This window comes from Microcebus murinus, chromosome 4 (genome assembly GCF_040939455.1).
Source record: "Microcebus murinus isolate Inina chromosome 4, M.murinus_Inina_mat1.0, whole genome shotgun sequence".
Classification (NCBI taxonomy): domain Eukaryota; kingdom Metazoa; phylum Chordata; class Mammalia; order Primates; family Cheirogaleidae; genus Microcebus; species Microcebus murinus.
The window spans coordinates 54,418,397-54,443,281 of NC_134107.1; the positions used below are offsets into that span (position 1 = coordinate 54,418,397).

General features: G+C 38.6%; 2 protein-coding genes across 2 annotated transcripts; both read left to right on the forward strand.

Annotated features, from left to right (window-relative positions):
• The first annotated feature begins 11,992 nt into the window (after positions 1 to 11,992).
• On the forward strand, positions 11,993 to 12,949 carry LOC105859890 (olfactory receptor 6B9). Its single transcript, XM_012744145.2, has one exon. The coding sequence runs from the start codon at positions 11,993 to 11,995 to the stop codon at positions 12,947 to 12,949; it is 957 nt and encodes a 318-aa protein (XP_012599599.2).
• An 8,834-nt stretch (positions 12,950 to 21,783) lies between these two features.
• LOC105859916 (olfactory receptor 2D3-like) lies at positions 21,784 to 22,707 on the forward strand. The gene has a single exon (XM_012744167.2). The coding sequence runs from the start codon at positions 21,784 to 21,786 to the stop codon at positions 22,705 to 22,707; it is 924 nt and encodes a 307-aa protein (XP_012599621.2).
• The last annotated feature ends 2,178 nt before the right edge of the window (positions 22,708 to 24,885 follow it).

Here is a 24,885-nt window from a genome sequence, read left to right on the forward strand (position 1 = left end):
CATTTGTCATGGTTATGTTTATTACTAGCACTGAAATATAGACCTGCACTCTTCAAATTTGAGAAAATTAAAGAAAAAAAAGGAAAAATTAAAGGAGAAGCTGGATATTTGATATTTATTGTTTTAACCATAAGCTACTATTAAATATACACTGTAGATACTTAATAAGTACCTTGAAACACCATAATAATAAATATGTAATAACAAATAAAAGGTGCTGTTCTTAGCACATTATACATAAGTTACTTATGATCAGTTGCCTGATATTGTAGATCAGGAAACTGAACCACAGAGAGATTAAATAAGTTGTCTGATATTGCACACCTAATTAATATCAAAGCCCTTATTTGAGCCCAAGGAGTCTAGCTCTAAAATCCACTGTATTAGATTCTCTCTATATCTAAAATTCTGTGATAGAAGTTCTAGAGGCATATTAGCTAACAAACATTGATGTCTGGAAGGAACAAGCTATCCAGTGGTTAAGATATGCATAGATCTCACGATAACTGATCATGATGTCATAGTGATGGAGACAATAGTGGTGGTTGTGATTGCCTTAGGTTAGTGATGATGGACTACTACTGATATTAATAATAATGTTGATCATTTCACAGTCCTCTTCCAATTTTAGACTCCTTCTAGAACTATAACAGCTGTTTCTCATCATAGAAGTGAAATCCATAATTTCATGGGAGATAAAAGAATTGATATTACTGTAACTTTTGCAGCTGAAATGTGTCTCTTGAGACACTTTCTTTTGAGCTCTGGAATTCTTGTCATCCTCCATGCTATATCATGACCGCATCAGCAAACTAGTGCAATATCATACATAGATATGTGTCTGAGCCAAAACCCTCAAAATGTCATTATAATAATATAGGTTCTACATACAAATTAGGTAAAAAACAAATGCAAAATTTTCTAAGACAATTGAGAATATAAGATATTATTGAGACATCTGCTGACTAGATAAAGAAATGTAGTGTATCAGAGAAAATTCTAAAAATTTTCATTAAACTGAGGCTGAGTATATAAGAAATAATAAGAAAAGATACTCTGACTGTATGTAATGACCCTTTTAAGTGGGAGTCTAAAATTGGTCTCCTATTTTTATCTAAGCCACTCTCAAAGTTATTCAACATACCTTAACTAATAGTCCTTATATATTGCTCTTAAAATGTTACTCTACTTCTTAAGAATTATTGATTTTAAAAATTGGGCCCTAGTAATTTTATTTGTTATTATTATAATTTTGGAATTATTCTAGCATTCACGAACCTCAATAATATCTTCTCTCCATCTATACCAACTCAACCTTGTCCCCAATATGAAACATCCATTCTGATGATACTAATCACTTTAATGTACTAAATGATTATGACATATCGATTCTTGCCTTGCTTAACTTATTCATTTATTCATTATTTCTTGTATTCCTATTAGGCACTGTAATAGTCTGTGAGGATATAACAGTGAATAAAACAAATAGAAGCAAATTCTTTCTTCGGATAGTTTAGAGATGAGCAGAGAAGATAAAGAAACATGATATTACATGTTACAAATGTGATGATAAAAGAACTGGGTGCTATGGAAGCAAATGGTAGGTAGATGGCCAGAATGGTAAGAGAAAATGTTCTAACAGGAGTAGCATTTAGGCTAACACTTGAAGCAATTAGACAGATGAAAAATGATGGGTATTAGTGAGGGTCAGGAGTTGTGGGGAGAGGAAAGACCAAGAGTCAAAAGAGATAACAGCACACTGAAAGAACAGAAAAAGAATTAGCATGTGTGGGGCATAAAGGGGCATGAGGAAGAAAGGGGTCACATGAGGTAATAGATTCATCTCTAACAATACCAATCTTGCAATTTGTGAATTTTCTCTTATTAAAAAGATTTATGGGCCAGGCAGAATGGCTCATACCTGTAATCCTAGCACTCTGCGAGGCTGAGGGTGGAGGATTGCTTGAGCTCAGGAGTTCAAAACCAGCCTGAGCAAGAGCGAGACCCCGTCTCTACTAAAAATAGAAAGAAATTAGTCAAACAACTAAAAATAGAAAAAATTAGCCAGGCATAGTGGTACGTGCCTGTAGTCCCAGCTACCCAGGAGGCTGAGGCAGGAGGATCACTTGAGCCCAGGAGTTTGAGTTTGCTGTGAGCTTGTCTGATGCCATAGCACTCTAGCCTGGGCAACAGAGTGAGACTCTGTGTCAAAAAAAAAAAAAATGTATGGATATACAATAAATTCTATGAAAGTATTTTCAGTTTCTGCAACTACTAGATCTCCAGCTTGTAGCACTTCTACCAGGTGAATGTAGTCATTGACAGGGTGAAGCGGAACAAAATGAGTTGATTGAATATTCGGCTTTGGCTGCAGTATGCTTTCACTCTGAATAAGAAGTATCAGTTATCAATTTATGTGTTTGCCTTCCCCACTATATTGTGAGTTCTTCTAGAGTAGGCACTAACCTTATTCATCACTGTATCTACAATACCTGCCATAGTACCTGTTACTATAGGATCCTGTGCTGGTCATTCTCTATTTCGCACTCCAAACCCCCAGTTTTCTATTCTCTGAACTCCTCTATCCTTTTGCATATCCCATCTCCAAGGAGGTAATTAAAATTGATCCTGTAGACTATATCCCTCTGGTTCAGTGGGCCTCTAGCTTCTACTTTGGTTGGGCCAATGAGAGGCAGCAGCAGTAAATTGAAGCCTTCAAAGTAAGAAAAGACCTGGGATTTCTTCCCTGTCTTGGTTCAGTGACTCTGACAGTGGCTACAGCTCCTGAAACAGAGGAACCCCTTCCACAGCTGCAGCTGTCACTGGGTTTCTGTACTCTTGTTCTTACGTGGCTCAGCATCTTTGGTTGGTTCACCTTGCCTGACTCTGTGAAGAGCCATGACATTTAATTTTACTCAGATATTTCAGCAGAAATTGCGGTTTGTTTCTTTCTGGAATCCTGACTGATATGGCATTTGATAAATATTAGTCAAATTGAAGTAAATCACAGTGAGAATTCCTGGGATGAATTCCTGCAACTACTAGATCTCCAGCTTGTAGCATTTCTACCAGGTGAATGTAGTCATTGATAGGATGAAGCAGGAACAAAGTGAGTTGATTGAATATTCGGCTTTGGCTGCAGTATGCTTTCACTCTGAATAAGAAGTATCAGTTCTCAATTTATGGGTTTGCCTTCCCCACTATATTGTGAGTTCTTCTAGAGTAGGCACTAACCTTATTCCTCACTGTAACTAGAATACAAGACCAAGAGTCAAAAGAGATAACAGCACACGGAAAGAACAGAAAAATAATTAGCATGTGTGGGGCATAAAGGAGCATGATGAAGAAAGGGGTCACATGAAGTAATAGATTCATCTCTAACAATACCAATCTTGCAATTTGTGAATTTTCTCTTATTAAAAAGATTTATGGGCCGGGCGCGGTGGCTCACACCTATAATCCTAGCACTCTGGGAGGCTGAGGCTGGAGGCTTTAAAAACTCTCATATGTTTAGAGTTTGAAATCAATAACATAACATAATCAACTTCATTCTCTACTTAAGTGGCACTCCTCACACTTTTAAAAACAGAGATGACCTTAGCCATCTGACTGGGTAATACTGACCCAAAGGAGTTACACCTTATAATGATTCAAAGGTTTCTGGTTTAAGAGATTGAATAGATAGTTTTACTGATCCCTAATGTATCTGGAATATCCTAGAGTTGCCATGTTTCAGCTATTAATAACCAAATTAATCATATCAGTAAATGAACGCTGAGAAACAGAGTTCTTTAGAAGCATACAGGGAACAATATCACATGAACCCCTACCTTAGATGAATGATGAAAATAGCAAAGCAAATATACTAATAGCTGTGTTTTTCTTTTGAATGTTATGATTATTTTACCTACTTTTATTTCTAATAAAGAATAAATAAATTGATGTATTATTTATAGCTCTCTATGTATTTTTATAAAAATAAATTCAGAAGTTAAAAAGATCTTTCTTCTGGATCATGAATTTTAATGCACAAAATATGTTTACCTGAGTGCTGTAAAGATGACACCAAAATTCTCCTTACCAATGTATTTATAGTTGTTTGTCTTCTCTTTAATAGAATAGCATTTAACAGAGAACTGAGAAAATCTCCAAATACTGTACAATAACCTTAAGCTACTACCACCTCACTTCTGTTTTCAAAGAGAGATATATGCAGAGGAAATGTTGTAGGCAAAGACACATTTTTGTCACACATTAGATCTCTGTTCTCAATCCCCTAATTGGTAACTAGGCCTGGACCAGATCTTTGTCTTAACAAAGGTCATTTCTTGTTCCACTGACTAATTTCTAGACCTTGAAAAGCCTAAGAAGTCTCCCTGTACTCCTCAGACCCATAGTGTGATCATCCATCATTCTGCAGGTGACAGGAGATGGAAAGATTAAGTTAGAGGAACTAGAAGGCTGCAGTCTAGTTTAGAGCAGAAATACCATCAGCTGCCTGTTCCATGTGTCCTTTGCCTCATCTACTCTCCTTTGCTTTCATCTGGGCTTGGGCTTGTTTCTTCTTGGATCTCTAATCATGAATACTTCTCCTTTTAAGTCTCTCCTTCAGGCTATTCCCAATGACTATTAACATAAGACAGGAAAGAGAACAATGTAAAACAATCTCAAGACAAGGGAAGTCTCCTTGAAAGATAAAAGAGCCAAAATTGGGCTACATTGAAGAAAGAACTTTTGATTTTTTATTTTGTTTATTTTTTTATTTTTTAAATTTCAGAATATTATGGGGGTACAGACATTTTGATTATATATATATTCCTTTGCATTAGAGGAATAACTTTTAATTTTGCTTTGGCCACCAAAGTTCAATTCCCCAGCCCTATGTATAATTCTGTGTCTTTGATGCTTAGGTGGAAGGAGTGGATGGAAAGTTTGCTTTTCTCTAGAGTTCAATATGCAGTATCAAAACTGCTAAATCATTCTTTTTTGCATTTTGATCCTCCCACCAACATCCCCTCCAAATAATATTAATATCTTAAAGAAACAGGTCATGAGTAATAGTTATTTCTCCAGAGAGAGCAAGGAAAATCAAGGTTTAGGACTAGGATTAGGATCAGTCACCAGGCTGATTTGTCATGAACCTGTTGCTATTATTCTCTGTTTCTCCATCTGATAATTATCTAGCATTTTCTCTGTTGACCTATGGATATCACCAGGGAAATTTCTCTAACTTCTTTGTCATTTTTGCTCTTGAAAATCCTATTACAGTTGTGAATCAGATCCCCAGGGATGTGTCTTTTGAAAGAACAGTCATCCTTGCTGAGCAGTGGACTTATTGTTAGGCTGGACTCATCCAGCTCTAGGTACTGTCTGCTTGGAGGCTGTGGGAGGAGTCAACATAAAAACACCAGCCCAGGGTCCTGGCAGAGAAACAGATCCACAGTGAGAGGGAGAGAGGACTGCGAAGAAACACACAGTGAAAAGATATAGGAAGAGAAAAAAACATGTATGAACAGAAAAATCTCTTCCATCTTGGGCTTTTAGCATCCAACAGGGGCATCCAACAGGCCCAGAAGTAACCTGTGAATTTTGGATTTAAAGGTCATACCACATACATGAATTGATGTTGCATTCTTTTTGAATTAATAGCAGAATAATTTTTTATTGCCCTATAATCCATCTGGAGCCCAGAGCTTTTCCCAGGCAAGGAGAATTACAAAGACATGGAACTCTTGAACTTCACAGAACAGCAGTTTTCTGGGATTTAGATTAGGCTATTCTAAAGACTTTGAATTTTTTTTTCCTTTTCCCTTTCTTCGCCATTTTGCAACTCCTTTCTGGGCAGAGGCACAGGCTCATGGCGTGATGTAGGTCATCACCTCAGACACCTCTCCAAGGATCTGACCACTGGACAACCGAACCAGGATCTCCAGGTCAGACTCAACCAAGAAGACCTACTCCACCAGGTTCCTAAAGAGAAATAAACAGAATGCAGTATGGTGAGACTCTGGTCTTTTTAAATCGTTTTTATTTTTAATTATTATGATTACATAACAGCTGTATATCTTTATAGGCTACATGTGATGTTTTGTTACAGGCATACAATGTGAATTAATCAAATCTGGGTAATTGGGGTATCCATCACCTCAAGCATTTCTTTGTATTAAGAACATTCTAATTCCACTGTTTTAGTTATTTTAAAGTATACCCTAACTTATTACTGATTATAGTCACTTTGTTGTGCTATCAAATATTGTTCATTCTATCTAATTATCTAACTATACTTTTATATCCATTAACCATCCCCACTTTATCCCCCCCTCCCCATTACCCTTCCCAGCCTTTGGTAACTGTCATTCTACTCTCTTAAGACATCTGGTCTTCATTAAACATCAGAAAGCATTTACTTATTGAATGCCAAGCATGGACCAGGAATTGTCTAGATACTAGAGGTAAAAAGACAGGTCAAAAATGGATAAAAGTGGTATTTTCAAAGAGTTCACAAATCTTATAGTGACAGGTAAGCAAAATAACAGGTAAGTGACAGGTAAGCAGTGACAGGTAAGCAAAATGACACCTGTTATCATGATATGATGTTATAAGGTCTAAAATGTTATAAATCCAGAAGTGGCACTGATTAATAGCCGGGGGTGATGGACAGAAGGCGGGTGAAGGAAATGAGTGGATATGGATGGCTTGAAAGGCAGGATGATATCTGATAGGCACTTGCCAGGCGGCAAGAGTTATAAAGAACTTTGAGTAGGAGACAGTATATGCAACTACACAGAGCCTTGAAGGGGAATGTTGCACTGAAGAACTGCAAATTCTTCAGTGTGCTTGAGCCTGTGTTGAGTGTCTGACAAAGGCAGGAGACTGGGATATGGAGGAATGTGGTGATCAGATTATGAGGGACCTGCTATGGAATGTAAGGCGTTCAGGCTTACAGGTAGCCACTGAAGGATTTAAATGGAGAATTACATGCTCATATTTCTATTTTGGCAAAGTCATTCAGTCTGGAGATGAGAATACTACTTAGTGTCTGTAAGCGTTGTCTTTAATGGGCAGCTGACCCTTTTTGCCAGCCTCTGTATGGCACCTTGCAGTGCATGCCCCCTATTTCTCTGCTAAGACTTGGACTTTGGATTTTCCTTTAAATCCTCCTTCCACTCTAATTTAATCATCCCCCTCCCTTTATTTGCACTATTTCCCTAGTTCTCATATAACTACTTCTTGTTTCTTGAGAAAACCTGCTTCCCACCTGTAGCATCTTCTCAGTAACCCATATCAATTCTACTTCTTTGACTCAGCAGGTGAGCCCCTTCTCTGACTGAGCCAACACTCTATTCCTATTGATAATAAAGACTCTCAGAGTTAGGGAATGGGTGGAGCACATCTGGGCAGTGACTGGATCAGAAATCAACGTGCAGTGTGGGGAGAGTTATATAGATTAAGACACATATGGGGTTTCAACTAGAGGTGGGCAAAGAGCATCACAAATATTAGGAGGCCTTGAATGTTATATAGACTTGGGTGGCAAGTTGCTCTTGGAAAACAACTAGAGCAATCAGGTTTGGGACCTTTAGACTGGTCATAAAGGGTTGATGGGGTGTAAAAGCTAAATTCAGGACTGAGGAGTTTAGACATAAAAAACTTGAACTAAAGAGAAATTATTTTCGTTATAAGGGTCAAAACAAAGCATCAGGCAGTGGCAGTGGAGAGAGATGGGAAGATTATTGCATAGTAGAAAGAGTTTAGATTTTGGAGACTGACTGCCTTAGGTTACTTCTATCTCTGCCACTTTTTATTCGTGTGAATTTAGCCTAATTATTTACCCTATTATCTGTAACATGGGACTAATAGTATCTACCTTCTTAGGTTGTTGTGAGAGTTAAGTGATATAATGTCTGGAAAGGACCTTGTACAAAATCTGCTGTATGATACATACCCAGTCAATGATGAATATTATTACTGAAAAAATTATGTGAGTGTGAGGATAGCAAAGGCAGAGATGAGCGGCAAAGATGAAAGCAAAGCAGAAACACCGGGTGAATGTGCAGCAGGGACAGAGTGTAGGGCAGTGGTCCCATGCAGCCCCATTCATTCGTGCAGAATAGTTGGGTGTAGGCAGAGCTCTGGGAAATGCCCACAGAAATATAGTTCTGAGTCCATTCAAAGTTTCAAGAATAAAATATAAATTTTAAAAACCAAGAGAGCTCAGGCTAATATTAGAGCACATGTATATGTGATTTATCTCATTTTCCACATGAGGCCAATGTGACAAGAGATATTCTGTTAAATGTTGCAGGACTCAATGTGTAGGAAATGGGTAGAATTAGCAGAAGGGTATAGGAAAAGGTGTTAAGTAAAAGGCAAAAATCATATATATAACGTCAACTTCCAACCTTATCTGTTTCTTTCCTCCATGCCACCAATTCCTTCTAATCAAAATGCAAATCATTCCACCATAACTTTTCATTTTTTTACTCTGTGCCTATGCATTTTTTATTTTCTCTCTTTGATGTGTATCTCCCTCCAAAACTCTGCAATCCTTCATTCAACCCAAATGGCACCTTCTTGGTGACTACCTTCTGGGCTCTCCAAAGAGAAAGAATTAATCTCCACCCTGGATTCCCACTGTACTCAATATTCTAATGTAATATTTATTACAATATGTTATAATTCCTCCTTTGCTCCGATGTCTATTTCTCTTCATATTTTCTGTTCTTGGAACTATCTGGCCCATGGCAGTGTTAAAAGCATAGGAAATGCAATGAGACTAGGGGGTAAGGGGATGGGGAACTAGCATTTTAAGATGGGGAAGACCTGGATACTGCTAGAGAAGTAGCGGCAGGAGGAAGCAAGCAGTGGAAAGAAAGGAAAAAGAGGGGCTAATTGATGGTATGATGTTCTTAAGATACAAAAATATGACCAGTAAAGAACAAGAAGATTATGTTTAGAAAGTGAGTGACAATTTTTAAAAGTTGTAGGAAATGATTCAGATCAGAAGGAACTACCAAAAGAATCTTAAAACATCAATAAGATTTTTAAGAATTATTAAAACATCAATAAGATTTCTCAACTGCTCAAAACCTTCCAAAGTTGCCCAATCCACTCACTAAAAGCCAACATGTTCACAACTGCTATAAGGCTCACGGTTCTCTGCTCATCATCACTTCCCCTATCCCTTGCTTGTATAGCTTCATTTCTGCCCCTCTACTTGCTCTGCTCCAGTCATACTCACCTGTGCCTTTAGTAACCTTAGACTACCTGTTCATTTTGTCTGGAAAGCTCTTCCACCAGAGAGCCAGGTGGCTAATGCCTTCACCTTCTTCATGACTCAGCTGAATGAGGCCTCTTCCTTTCATTCCATTTAAAATTTCAACCTGCCATCACTCCCTGCACTCCTGATTTTCCTGCCTTTGCTCTATTTATTCTTCCCATAGAATTTATCAATTCCTATATCTATATCTTTATTATATTTCTTGTTTATTGCCTGTCTCCCTCCACTAAGGTGTAATTATCTAAGATCAGGGCTTTTTGCCTTTTTGTCTGTTTTGTTAACTGTGCTATTCTAAATGTCTAGAATAGTGCTCATTAAATAGTGGGTACTTGGCTGGGCGTGGTGGCTCACGCCTGTAATCCTAGCACTCTGGGAGGCCGAAGCAGGGGGATTGCTCAAGGTCAGGAGTTCAAAACCAGCCTGAGCAAGAGCAAGACACCGTCTCTACTAAAAATAGAAAGAAATTAGTTGGACAACTAAAAATATATAGAAAAAAAATTAGCTGGGCATAGCGGTGCATGCCTGTAGTCCTAGCTACTTGGGAGGCTGAGGCAGAAGGATTGCTAGAGCCCAGGAGTCTGAGGTTGCTGTGAGCAAGGCTGAGGCCACGTGGCACTCTAGCCCGGGCAACAGAATGAGACTCTGTCTCAAAAAAAATAAAAATAAAAATAAATAATGGGTACTTGATGACTATTTGTGAACAGAATAAATTTAGTGTAGAGGTATAGATAGGATATATGAAACATAAGCTTCCTGAGAAATGGGATCTACCAGAGATAAAGGGTCATAAGCACCAACAATGCTATACATTTCTGCATTTATGATTTGTTAGATTTTTTAGTATTATAATATAGCCTGTCTTCACCCACAAGTGAATTGAAGTTTAGACAAGTTGAAGTTTACTTTAGATTATAAAGTGAATAAGTGATACATCATGAACTAGAATTCAGGCCTTCCAATTATTTATCTGACTAGTATGTACTTTCTTTAATGTTTTAGCACACCTTTAATACTGGCGCTCTTTCTGTCCATGTTGAATATTTTGTCACGTTACACATTTTTCTATTATTCCTGGAATATCAGACATGACTGAGAGTGCATTCACATAAAAATTCCTTCACAACCTGTTCTGTAATTGTTTGGATTTAGGCTACATGCTTCCATACTGCCTTACACCTCCTGGGCAAAAATTACCTCCCTGAGAGAGTTATTAAAATTAACTAAAGGATAATCATTCTTAGTGTAAAAAAAAATTCATCTTTAAGTCCTATTTCACTCTGGCAATTTTTCCAAAATATATAGCCAATTCTTGGTGTTCTAGGGGGGTTAGGCCACAAAGTACATAGAAATCAGAAATAATTACTAAAAATTCCACATCTTCTTCTTTCTAGTTCCATGAATTCTGCCTTTACCTTTCACTATTATTATTCTCCTGGAAGAGTATATTTCTCTGTTTAGTTAATTTATTTATTTATTTATTTTTGAGACAGTGTCTCATGCTGTCACTCAGGCTGAAGTGCAGTGATGTGATTATTGCTCAATGTAACCTTGAGGGCTTGGGCTCAAGCAATTCTCCCACGTCAGCCTCCTGAGTAGCTAGGGCTACAGATAAGCACCAGCAGCTTGGCTAATTTTTTCTATCTTTTGTAGAGATGGGGTCTTGCTATGTTGCCCAGGCTGCTCTCAAACTCTTTCCTTGGCCTCCCAAAGCACTGGGATTATAGGCCTGGCCAGTTTCATTTTATTTATAATCTCAAGGCAATTTGTATCTCTACTTTTCTCTTTCTTTTATCCTCACTCATGAAGAATGTGTTTTTAAATTTCAGTTCTTTCCTCGGATCATACTGTACCCTTGGAAGCCCAGGACCCTTCTGAATTGTTGCCCCTCCTAACTCCCGGCTCCCAAGGTGGCTCCTTATACAAAAATTGTCTTCAGACCATGTCTATGATAAGAAAGAGTTTCAGTCAAGGAGGAAATATAATCAATCAAGTGACACTTCTTGCAGTATAAAAGTTTGGGGCCAGTCTTTGAAGAGGACATAGATGAATCACATAAATTATTTTGAGATCAAATGTGAACTACCATACATATGTAACTATATATACATACATGTATATAACTACTATATTTGTATATATGAATATTATTATTCATATAATAATTGAAACACATCCAATATACCTGAGCAATAGGCCACAGTTAGTGACTCTACTGACCACGAGTGTTTTTTCCAATTCACATACTGCTTCTATTTTCTCCAGGTTTAAACTTCCCTGCTTATCTGCCCGACTTTCTGCACTATCCTGGGCACTTGTTCCAACCACCATGGTTTGCTGCCTTACAAATGCCTCTGAAATCTGGGAGCATGCTGATAAGGAAAGTGTGTACTCCAAGTGCCACCTGAAGACCTCTTTCTGATCCACATCCAAAGGCCTGGCCCCTGAATATGACTTCGTGATTCTGCTTTGACATTCTCAGCTTTGTGTCTGTGGTGGATTTGTTTTCTGGTCCTGCACTGACTCCTGTATCTCTGGAGAGGATCTGTGGCATCTCATAATTCCCAAATCATACCCAAGGTCTAGAGGATGGAAACTGGGTTAAGTGTAACAATAAAGTACCTGTAGCCCGAGGGCCCCGTGCTGCTAATGTGGATCTCACTCTTCCATTTGATGTTATTGTTACTAAATGCTTTGCCTTTTGGTGTCCTAAGCATGTGGAAGGAAAACATCACCAATATTAGTGAGTTCATCCTGGTGGGCTTCCCTACTGCTCCCTGGCTGCAGGTTCTGCTCTTCTTCCTCTTCCTCATCACCTACTTGTTTGTGCTACTGGAAAATCTGGTTATCATCCTTACTGTATGGGTCACTGGGTCCCTGCACAAGCCCATGTACTATTTTCTGGGTACCATGTCCTTTCTGGAGGCCTGGTATATATCTGTCACAGTCCCCAAGATGCTGGCTGGATTCCTATTTCGTCCCAATACTATCTCCTTTCTGGGATGCATGACTCAGCTCTATTTCTTCATCTCCCTTGCCTGTACTGAATGTGTGCTTTTGGCTGCCATGGCCTACGACCGTTACGTGGCCATATGTTGGCCTCTTCGCTATCCTGTCATGATGACGACAGGGCTTTGTGTCCAACTGACCATCAGTTCCTGGGTGAGTGGCTTCACCATCTCCATGGCAAAGGTATACTTCATCTCCCAAGTTGCCTTCTGTGGCAATAATATCTTAAACCATTTTTTCTGTGATGTGTCACCTATCCTTAAACTGGCCTGCATGGACTTATCTATGGCTGAGATGGTAGACTTTGTGCTAGCCATTGTCATCCTTGTGTTTCCTCTCTCAGCCACTGTTCTTTCCTATGCTTTCATTGTCTCTACCATCCTGCACATTCCCTCAGCCACTGGGCAGCGGAAGGCCTTCTCCACCTGTGCATCTCACCTTACAGTGGTGGTCATCTTCTACACAGCTGTGATCTTCATGTACGTCCGACCTCGAGCCATTTCTTCATTTAATTCTAATAAATTGATCTCAGCCATATATGCAGTCTTTACTCCCATGCTCAACCCTATTATCTACTGCCTGAGGAACAAGGAGGTCAAGGATGCCATCAGAAAAACCATAGCAACTGGCCGAGATCTGTTCTTGAGAGATTCTTTTTGCTGAAGACACTCAGACATTCCTTCTCCTTTCATTTGACTAAACCTCAAAAACACCTTCTTTACAGGAAAGTCGGTAATTATAAAATACTGATTTAGTACAATGATTTCGGGATGTAGAGCCGGAGATGAAAGAAAATCTCCTTTTCTGTCAGGCCTTAATTAAATGCTTCCTTTTATAAGGCAGTAGATGAAATAGTGAAAACTCTTAAGGGGCATATATTAGTAAAATAGTTAATAATTTTATTTTTTATGAAGAAGATTTTAAGAAATAATTAAGCAATTATTGTCTACCTGCTTTTTAGGCTCCTATGGAGAAAAACTTGTTTTCTTTTAAAAATTCTATATTAGAAGAGGTGCACAAAGAGAGGTTTTTCTGTAGGCAATCTCATAGGTATGACCTATTTATGGCTTCCAAGAGGGTTAGGGGATTGGCTCCTTTTGTAATTAATTGATCTTGATGATATTTCCCTTTAACTATTTTTAAAATTTAGGAAAATGAGAGATAAACTTCCCCCAGGCTCTAACAGAAACACTACAGAGATATGCATTACTTGATAATGCATGCTAAAAACAAAAATGGCTTTTCTCAAGCAGTCTCAAAACAACAAATGCTGGCATGGATGGATGGGGGGGAGCATCTGAATGGAGGAAAGCTGGCTCTCTGGCGTCTTGTGACACTCTCCTTGGAGGAGAGCCCCACACAGAGTGACCAAGCTCTGGGACCATGCAAGTTCTCCCCACTATTCCATGTTTGCTGCTGTGCCTGGGCTCTTGGGGAGGGAAAACCTTCCAAGAAACTTGGTAGCCTTCTGGTCACCAAAGGCTCATGGAAGGGAGAGAGGGACGCCTGACCTTTCACTGGGCTCTGAGCCTCTCTGGATTTCATCCTTGTCGATCGCTTTTTTCCTTTATCTTCTGTCTCTGCTTCACAATTTTCCTCCGAAGTCCCTGGTAGGTTCCGGCACCTCTCTCTATGATCTGCACCTGATCTGCGTCTCCTCTCCCCTCTCCTTTATCTGAAATCCTATCTTCCTTCTGGGGTGGTGTCCAGCAATATCCCTCTTTGGCCATCTTGCCCCCTCCCTCCTTCAAGGTTTTATTTTTTATGGGGTGAATAACTTTGTTAATTGTTTCCTTTGCTATGCAGAAGCTTTTTAGTTTGGTGTAATCCCATTTGTACATATAACATTTTTAAAATTTTATTTTTAATTTTTATGGGCACATAATAGTTGTATATATTTATGGCATACATGTGATGTTTCAACACAGGTATATAATGGGTAATGATCAAATCAGGGAAATTGGGGTGGGAAGTGCCCCAGGGGGGCTGGGAGCCTGGTGTCCTGTCCACAAGAAGTTCCCAGCGTACTGGCAGCAGCAGCCTCTGGGTTCATGTGGGCAGAAACTGGGAGTAGAAAAGTTTTTTTTTTTTTCATTCAGGCCAAGGAAGAGATACAATGACAGAGAGGAAATATTCTATCCTCCCCAACACTGCCCATTTGACTGGCTCCAGAACCATATAAAAATCAACAATTGCTAATATGTGTGTGGCCTATCAAAGCAGGATCCAAATTTGCCTGGTACACTGTTCTTACCCCCATCAAAGGAGAAACCTACTTCTATTTGACCACGCGTTTGTCTGTCAAATCCCCTGGGGAAACATAAAGTATGTGACAGACTAGAGAATCTAAGGGAAAGAGCACTTCAACCACATCTCCTCATCTATTACTAGTACAGAACTCGGACATTGAAGAAGGAACTACTATTCACGATCTTCTATTCTGAATAGTGGTGGGATTTGGACAACCCTAGTTGACTGTTCATAATTCATATATACCAGGAATGTAATAATCATGATAGCATTACATTCTTTTCCTTAAATTCTAGCAAAACTGATACCAAGTTTTAACATGTCTATTTTTAAAATAATTATGCAACCCATTATTTTCTCTTTATTTACTCTGACAATATTAGTTCAAGTGGTCCTTATTTTATAATTTCATGACTATATTGTTGTTATAGCTTGCTGAATATTTTTTCTGTCTTATGTATTTATGAACATTTGGGAGCTAGAATTTGATAGGTCTAATTCTGTTAGATCCTACTTTGTTGTGTGTGTGTGTGTGTGTGTGTGTGTGTGTGTGTGTGTGTTCGTATGTTTTGTTTTTTTTTAGTTTCTATGGCTGGAGAGAAATTTATATTTTTCTACAAAGTGGGATGAATACATATAGAAGTATAATGTAGCTGAACTACACTAATTATTTGAGGAAATTACTTGATTTCTTAACCACAGGGTTCAACCAAGTTATATTACATCTCTGGATTCATATCTGTACTAAGATTTAGGAACTCAAAAAATAAATGTAAATTTGACTATCTTTGAACCTTTGTAAATAATTTATTTGTATCTTTCTTATTTTTTTTCTCAGAGGCGTTACAGAAGAACCAAACTAACCTTATGGAAAGACCTATAGCTATATCTCTATAGGGTTAAAATAGATGTTTGGAAAGAACATGAAAAAAATCCCAAGGATTACTATTTAAATAACTGATTTCTAAACAGATGGATCTTATTTTAGGAATGGATGAAATACACCTGTGGTTGTAATTCAAAGTCTGCTGAATCCAGATTAAAGTTGGTTGGGAGCAGTTGGGAAAGCCTGTGGAAGTGTCTTTATGAGTGATGGTGGAGTGGCATTTAGCCTACTGGCAACCAGTGAGTCATCAAAGGACATATCAATTAAAGTGGTAACTGCCACATAGGAAAATAAAATTTCAGACTATAAGAAGGAGGTCTATTGACATTGAATAGCAGGTTGAAGGAGTCCAGATGCAATAAAGTTGCAATAAAGTGGTTGATTCCAAGATCTCCATTACATTCCCCATATTCAGTGGATCTGATTAGAAAGATAATTTCACTATGGGGAAATGGGAGTATGTTGTAAAGTTACCTAATCTGACAGAGTATTGTTAGAATTCAAAGCTACTGCTCAAATGCGACTGATCAAGCAGAATTATACCATCTTGATACATGACCACACACTCTATTCACCCCATAAAAAATAAAACCTTGAAGGAGGGAGGGGGCAAGATGGCCAAAGAGGGATATTGCTGGACACCACCCCAGAAGGAAGATAGGATTTCAGATAAAGGAGAGGGGAGAGGAGATGCAGATCAGGTGCAGATCATAGAGAGAGGTGCCGGAACCTACCAGGGACTTCGGAGGAAAATTGTGAAGCAGAGACAGAAGATAAAGGAAAAAAGCGATTGACAAGGATGAAATCCAGAGAGGCTCAGAGCCCAGTGAAAGGTCAGGCGTCCCTCTCTCCCTTCCATGAGCCTTTGGTGACCAGAAGGCTACCAAGTTTCTTGGAAGGTTTTCCATCCCCAAGAGCCCAGGCACAGCAGCAAACATGGAATAGTGGGGAGAACTTGCATGATCCCAGAGCTTGGTCACTCTGTGTGGGGCTCTCCTCCAAGGAGAGTCACAAGACGCCAGAGAGCTAGCTTTCTTCCATTCCATTGTTAAGAAACAACCTGAATAATGGAAGAAAATATTTGCAAACTATGCATCCAACAAGGGATTAATATCCAAAATACATAAGAAACTCAAACAACTGAATATAAAAAAAATCTCTTTTTAGATTTAAAAATGGGTAAAAGACCTAACTAGACATTTCTCAAAGAAGACATATAAATGGTCAAGAGGTATATGAAAAATAGTCAACATTTTTCATATACCATAACATAATTAATCATTATGACCATAATGTGATCATTATGTTCATAACATAATCATCTGGTAAATGCAAGTCAAAACCATAAGGAAACATCATCTCATCCCAGTTAGAATGGCTATTATCAAAAAGAAATAATAACAAATTCTGGAAAGGATGCATTGACAAAGAAATGCTGTAACTGATGGTAAAAATATAAAGAAACACAACCATTTGTAACAGTATGAAGATTTCTCAAAAAACTAAAAATAGAACTTCCATATGATCCAGAAATCTTGCTGCTGAGTATATATCCAAAAGAAAGGAAATCAAAATGTTGAAGAGATAATCTGCACTCCCATATTTCTTACAGCACTATTCACAGTATGGAATCAACCTGAATGTCCAACAATGGATGAATGGATTAAAAAAATGGTGTATATATACATAATGAAATATTTTTCAACCATAGAAAGCATAAATATCATTTGCATAAATATGGATGGAACTGGAGTTGGTTATGCTAAATGAAATAAACCTGGCACAGAAAGACAAATATTGCATGTTCTCACTCATATGTGAGCACTAAAAATGTGGCACTCATGGAGCTAGAGATTAGAATTGTGGTTACCAGAGCCTGGAAAGGGAAGGGAACAGGAGAAATTAAGATAATTTGATTAATGAATATAAAAATGCAGTTAGATTGAATGAATAAGTTCTATTATTCAATAGTATAGTAGGGAAATTACAGTTAACAATAATTTATTACACATTTCAAAACAGCCAGGAAAGAAGAAATATAATTTACCAACACAAAGAAAAGATAAATGCTTGAGGTGATGGATATCCCAATTACCTTGGCTTGATTATTACACATTGTATATATATATCAAAATATCACATGTAACCCAAATACATGTATAACTATTAATATATTATGTCAATAAAAATATAAAAATTTAAAGTAAATAATGCAAAGATGACTGCATACACTTTACAATCTTGACTTGGCTACCACAGAGAAGGGACAGGTATGGGCAACTTCTTGGCTACTTTTGAGGCTCAGAGGATACAATTTTTTTTTTTGTTTAAAGAATTGATATCAGAAGAGATTCACAGAATTGAACCTATGATTACTAAAAAATCCCAAGGTAATTCATTGTGTGAAGAGGTAATGAAGCAAGATTTTCCCAAGGAGAACCCTAGGGAATAGCTTATTTGCATCACCTCTCAGGACCTCAATCTTTTAAGAATTCCTCATAGAACAAGATTCAGTTCAGTGTTGGTGCTTGACAAATAATTGTTTACTTCAGCCAAGAATACAGCAAAAGTTTGGAACAAAATCTACTGCAAAGCTCAATTTGTGCTCAGCTGACAGGGGAGATGGTTGAAAGTCACCGGGACTGAATATCTAACTCCAAATCTACAGCTTAGATCTCTGGATCTCTACTGTACTTAGTATAAGTCACCTCACCTGTAGTTCCACATCTGGAGAACAAATTCATCCTAGACCTCCAGGTAAAAAGGAAGATGCTGAAGTGACCAAGGAGGAAAATCCTGAAGGGAACAAACCTTCCAAAACCAGAAATCTTGAGTCTATCCTAGGAGAAACCAAAATCTTTATTTTTATAGCCCATAGTCTATTTAGGAGAGAATATTTTTTCTTTTCCCCACCTGTGAAATTCTCAGCCCTTAGAAATCTTGCTGTTGGACTCTTTGTGAGGGGGTCAGTTTAGGTGCTGAGAGTCCCAAGAACCTGAAAGTATCATTGTCACTCACACTAGATATATCCCTTTTCAGCTACAGAATCTCCTTGTTTTCTGATCATTGGCTCTTATCACTATTTGTGTTGTCTTCCTCTTTTACTTTTCTTATGATCTCTTGCTGGTAATATCCACTGGACTCACAGGGCGCTGCCTAAGATGCAAGACAGAGCTTCCTGCAATTGACAACCCATTATCTGGGGAGTAGGAAGGAGCCAAAACTTGGTGAGTATTAATGTTGAGTGTGTGTGCTATAAGCACCAGTATTATAGTCTTCAGAGATATTGATACACTCTCTCCATGGGTAAGAATGAGAAAGAAGGATTGCAAATTGAGGTTCAGTTCCTATTTCCACTAAAAGAAGAACAACTACTAATGATGTCCTCTCTTCTACATGAGTAACCCAGGTAATCATACCTTGTGTTTCTCCATGTCACAGGATATCTCCATTCTAAAAAGATCACCTAGCTTGGCCAGTATCAGCTGTGCCTTCCAAATTTTTTTAATTTCATGCAATACTTTTAATAATTTTGTACATAAAAAAAAGTTTGTGTATTTTTTTTAATTTCAGGATATTATGAGGGTACAAACATTTTGGTTACATGTTATGACTTTGCCATACAAAACCCATGATTTTGAGGCATGCCCTTTCCCCCCTACAATGCTCATCACATTCATTAGTTATGATTTTACCCACCCCCAACTCCAAAACCCCCAAAGAATATTGCTACTGTGTGAGCACATTGGTCTTGATCAGTTAGTGCCAATTTGATGGTGAATACAAGTGGTGCCTGTTATTCCATTCTTGTGATACCTCACTATGGAGGATGAGTTCAAGCTCTATCCAGGAAAATATAAGAGGTGCTAGATCACCGTCATTTTTTATAATGGAGTAGTATTCCATTGTATACTTATGCCATATTTTATTAATCCACTCATGGATTGATGAGCACTTGGGTTGTTTCCACATCCTTGCAATAGTGAATTGTGCTGCCATAAGCATTCAAGTGCAGATGTCTTTGTTATATAATAACTTTTCTTCCTTTGGGTAGATGCCTAATAGTGCTATTGCTGGATCAAATGGTATTTCTATTTTTAGCTCCTTGAGGTATCTCCAAATTCTATTCCACAGAGGTTGCACTAATTTGCAGTCCCACTAGCAATGTAAGAGTTTTCCTATCTCAAATTGTATACTGTGCTTTAGATAGAATGAGTAGCGCAAGTATGTGACAGTACCTGTGTATGAGGAGTCCATTCATTCCTGAATGCTTTCAGCTGTTTATTTATTTAACTCAGTCACTGAAAATGTCTTGAGTTATAAATGTGTTATAAATCAATTTCCAAAGCACTAACTTAAGCAAGAGATTATTTTGGCTGTTGATGTCACAGACTTTACCCCTGATACTCTTGAGTCATCTCTTTACACTAAAGCTCAAAGAAAGATTTTTCACATTTGATTTTGCCAGTCCCTCAATGTGCTTCCTGACTATGCCTTCCTGGTCCCTCAAAGCCAGTGGAGCCTCCCGTAGATTCTAGCTGGACCCAATTCAGATCCAATCTGGATAGATATTCGCAAATAGAAACTTCGCTGTCACCCATTGGTCTTGAAATCAAGTCATACTTGGTAGCTCATGAGTCAGTGGTCAGCCACAATGGTTCTGTTCACATTTCTCCTATAATGCCACCTAGACATGGGGACTTAAATGTGAAAACAAACTCTTACATGTTTGCAGTCTTTGACTTTTCCCTATCCAAAGATGGCTCTACCTTCTCCAGATTGCTTTTGATTAGTTAAAAAGAAAAGAAAAGGAGAAATGATCCTGCCATAAGGACTGACTTTCTTCTCTGATACCTTCTTCATTCTAAAGGGTAGTTCTATGCCCAATACTTCAGTGCTTCCCAGGGCTATCAGATTCCAGCTGCGAGTCCCAGCTGTTTGCCCACGACCTTCCCATGCTACCTTCCCTGACTCTTTCTGAACTATTTACCCATTATATTGGGTCCAGCCATGTTATTCCTTATTTGTTGCTGATGTATAGCAAAGTATAGAGTTTTTTTTTTTTCAAAGTATTACAGGAATACCAATGCTTTGATTACACAAATTGCTTTTGCCTGCCGAGTCAGAACTACAAGCATACCCACCCCCAGATAGTGAACACCACATCTGTTAGGTGTGAATTTACCCAACCCCTCTTCCCCCCTCCCGCCTGCCCAACACCCTATGAACGTTACTTCCCATATGTGCACATTAGAGTTGATCAATTAGTACCAATTTAATGGTGAGTACATGTGGTGTTTGTTTTTCCATTCTTGTGATATGTCACTTAGAAGAATGAGCTCCAGCTACATCCAGGATAATACAATAAGTAGTTCACCATTTTTTATGGCTAATACTCTGTGGTATACATATATTACATTTTATTAATCCATTCATTTAAGTAGTGTTTCCTGGCTGGCTTCAGAGTGTGGGACCAGTGCCCCATTTCCTACTGATGCATTCATTTAACTGATTGGATATTCTAAATCAAATTGCCACACGAATGAGGTCAAATGCCGTTATGCCAGATTAAACATTGCAACTATGCAGACAGCTGTTGTGGCCGCATTTGGTCTCCATGAAGAGCCCTACCTACCATACTGTGGGTGCTGCCTGTCTGGCCACTCCTTCACTGTCTTGGATCCATGACAATGAGGTCCCTTTATGCCTTACTCTTGAGCACTGCCATCACCATCAAGATTTGTTTCTCTACCCTATAAAGAATATAGGGAAGTACCAGGACCACAGATTCTAACATCATTGAAAATACCTCTTAAAATTCCATTTATGGCTTAGGAAGAATGAAAGAAAATCCACTGGAAACAAAATAGAAAAGTTGACTATTGGCCTCTACTATTTGATGAAATTAAAGTGAAAATTGGCTATGTGGTAAGTAAACTAGAAAAGAAAGCACAATCTGTGCTTTCCACTAAAGGGAGAATTCTTTATATTTTTTCAAAACCATATAATATATTTATATCCTTTTTCTTTAGTTCAAACAAGTAACATGTAATGTTCTATGAAGCCTTTTTGACATTATCCATACAACTGTTGAACAATGGCTCTATGATTGAGAGCACTCTGACAGCAAGAATCACCACGAAATCGTATTCCTGATTTTTCTGCACCTACCAACCAAAATGCTTCAGTGGGAATATAGGGATGAAAAAATTATAGAGTAAAGTGTCTTAGATATTTACAAAATTTTAAATCAAATACATTTGCTCTTCCAATGATACCTTCACTTTCTTATTTGTTGCTCAATCACAGTCAACATTTGATTGCTCTATTTATGCCAATCTGTAGGCAGGAGTAAACATCAATGGGCAAAGAAAACCAAACATATGTGACTGAATTTATCTTGCTAGGCCTTTCTTCAGATCATCAGACCCAGATCTTGCTGTTTGTGATATTTCTCTTCATCTATCTGCTGACCGTGCTTGGGAATCTTCTCATTATCCTCCTAATTCATGTTGATGCTCGACTTCACACACCAATGTACTTCTTACTTAAAAATTTGTCATTTGTTGATCTCTGCTTCTCTACTACTATTGTTCCCCAATTGCTATTCCATTTGCTGGTCATGAGAAAGACCATTTCTTTTACTAGGTGCTTGATTCAGATGGTTTTGTTCCTAATAATGGGGTGTACAGAGAGTTCACTTCTAGCAGCGATGGCCTATGACCGCTATGTGGCTGTCTGCAAGCCCCTACACTATTCCACCCTCATGACCCAGAGCATTTGTCTTCAGCTAGTCATAGGGTCCTGGGCCAGTGGAGCATTTGTGTCTTTAGTAGACACCACATTCACTTTATTTCTTCCTTACCAGGGACAGAATATAATTAATCATTATTTTTGTGAGCCTCCTGCCCTCCTGAAGCTGGCTACCGCAGATACCTACAGCACAGAAATGGCCATCTTTGCAATGGGTGTGGTAATCCTCCTCGGTCCTGTCTCTCTTATCCTTTTCTCTTACTGGAATATTATCTCCACTGTGATTCAAATACAGTCGGGGAAGAAGAGGCTCAAGGTCATCTCTACGTGTGGTTCCCATTTCATTGTTGTTTTCTTCTTCTATGGGTCAACAATATTTACCTACATGCAGCCTAATTCAAAGAAAATGAATGAGGGGGACAAGGTGATCTCAGTGTTCTACTCAGTCATAACATCCATGATGAACCCTTTCATTTATAGCCTAAGGAACAAGGATGTGAAGGAGGCATTTAGGAAAGTATTTGGAAGATAGAGCCTCCCAGAAGCAGGGATATTTATATTGGTATAAATCAGGGAGATGGGGATATTCCAAAGTGGTTTAAATCTTTAACAGCGTTTTTCAACAAACCATCTCTAGTCTGAGACATCAGCAAGATCATACATGTACTCTTGCACCTCCAGGAATGTTTTCAGGTTTGTCTAACACAGTCTTGCTCAAGCTTATTCTTTGTGATTGCAGCCTGTTTGACTTATAACAGCTTAATAATAGTATACTAAAGAATAATTTTATTAATAAGCAAGATCTGTATTTATACCGCCATTAGTGCACCAATCCATTTTCAACCAGGGACATGATATTTCCTTTTGGTTCTAAACTCCACAGCAGCTTGCTCGACTTATCTCATGCAAACATCATCCATAGCTATCTACAAATCTTGCAATCCTAGCAGATGTTAATACAGCAGATTCCCCAGTTTCCAGTGAGAAGATGTCAATAATTTTTTTCCTGGCTGGGCGTGGCGGCTCACGCCTGTAATCCTAGCACTCTGGGAGGCCGAGGTAGATGGATTGCTCGAGGTCAGGAGTTCAAAACCAGCCTGAGCAAGAGCGAGACCCCATCTCTACTATAAATAGAAAGAAATTAATTGGCCAACTAATATATATAGAAAAAAAATTAGCCAGGCATGGTGGCGCATGCCTGTAGTCCCAGCTACTCAGGAGGCTGAGGCAGGAGGATCGCTTTAGCCCAGGAGTTTGAGGTTGCTGTGAGCTAGGCTGATACCATGGCATTCACTCTAGCCTGCGCAACAAAGTAAGACTCTGCCTCAAAAAAAAAAAAAAAAAATTTCCCATGAAGCTCTGATACTGCAAACATTCCTTAGAGTTCCAAACTATTGCTATAGTCAATTTTATCACACATGGGGGAGCCATTGGCCTAAGCAAGATGTGGGATCTCACGCTCCAGCAAACATCTTTGGTATCTCGCAGGCTGCCTCCTTCCAAGGATAATTACTGGCATGAGGAACCTGGACTTGAGAAGCAACCTTCTTATATCAGAACTGTCATGTCATTAGCCAGATGTGGTGGGGGACACCAGTAGCCATAGCTACTAAGGAGCCCAAGGTGGAAAGATTGCTTGACCCCAGAAGTTTGAGGCAGCTGTGAGCTATTATCACACCACTGCACTCCTGCCTGGGCAACAGAACAAGACACCAATTCTTTAAGAAAAAATAAAATAAAATACAAAGATCTATCATGTCAGAAACCTCTGTGACACCAATACTCCACAGCTGCTCCCCTCACACATGCTCTCCTTTCCTCTGCAGGTCTGATTTTGCCAGTATCCATTAAGTTCTCTATGGGAAGTGGAATAGAATGACTGACACTTGAGAAGCAGTCCTGGAGTTTTCTCTGTGGGCTGAGTTGGCCCCTTTAGTCTTTTCCATCTACCGTCATAAACTTCTGTGAAGGCAGAAGCACAATCAGTGACATATCCGTAGGTTTTTACTGGTGTTCAGCATGCACACTGCCCCTCCATTAGAAGAAAACCCACTATTGTCCTGCTCCCCACTCTTCACTAAAAGTCCAACTCTAGGTATCAGGTGGAATGGATCCAACATTTCATTGGTATGTAGGAATACTACCAATTACCACCACCTATTGCAGGGCCTTGAACCATGAAACATAGCTGGAGACCACACCAGTACTGCCCATTTCCCCCATGGTTCTCCACTTCGGACAGTAGTTCCATGAAACATATTCCATTACTTTGGATATTTTTGTTTTATTTTCTTTTTAATAGTAACTTTTTTAAAAATGTTATAATATTGTGGGGGTACACACATTTTGGTTACATAATTTGCTTTTGTGCAGTTTGAGTCAGTTATAAGATTGCCCTCCACCCAGATAGTGTGCATTGTACCCCTTAGGTGTGAATTTACTCATCCCTTCCTCCCTGCTCCCACCTACTTGATTTCCATTGAGTTTTACTTCCATATGTGCACATAAGTGTTGATTCATTAGTTCCAATTTGGTATGAGTACATGTAGTGTTTGTTGTTCCATGCTTGTGATACTTCACTTAGAAGAATGGTCTCCAGTTCCATCCAGGTTGTTACAAAAGATACTAGGTCACTATTTTTATAGCTAAGTAGTACTCCATGGTATACATACACCACATTTTACTAATCCTCTCATCTATTGATGGGCAC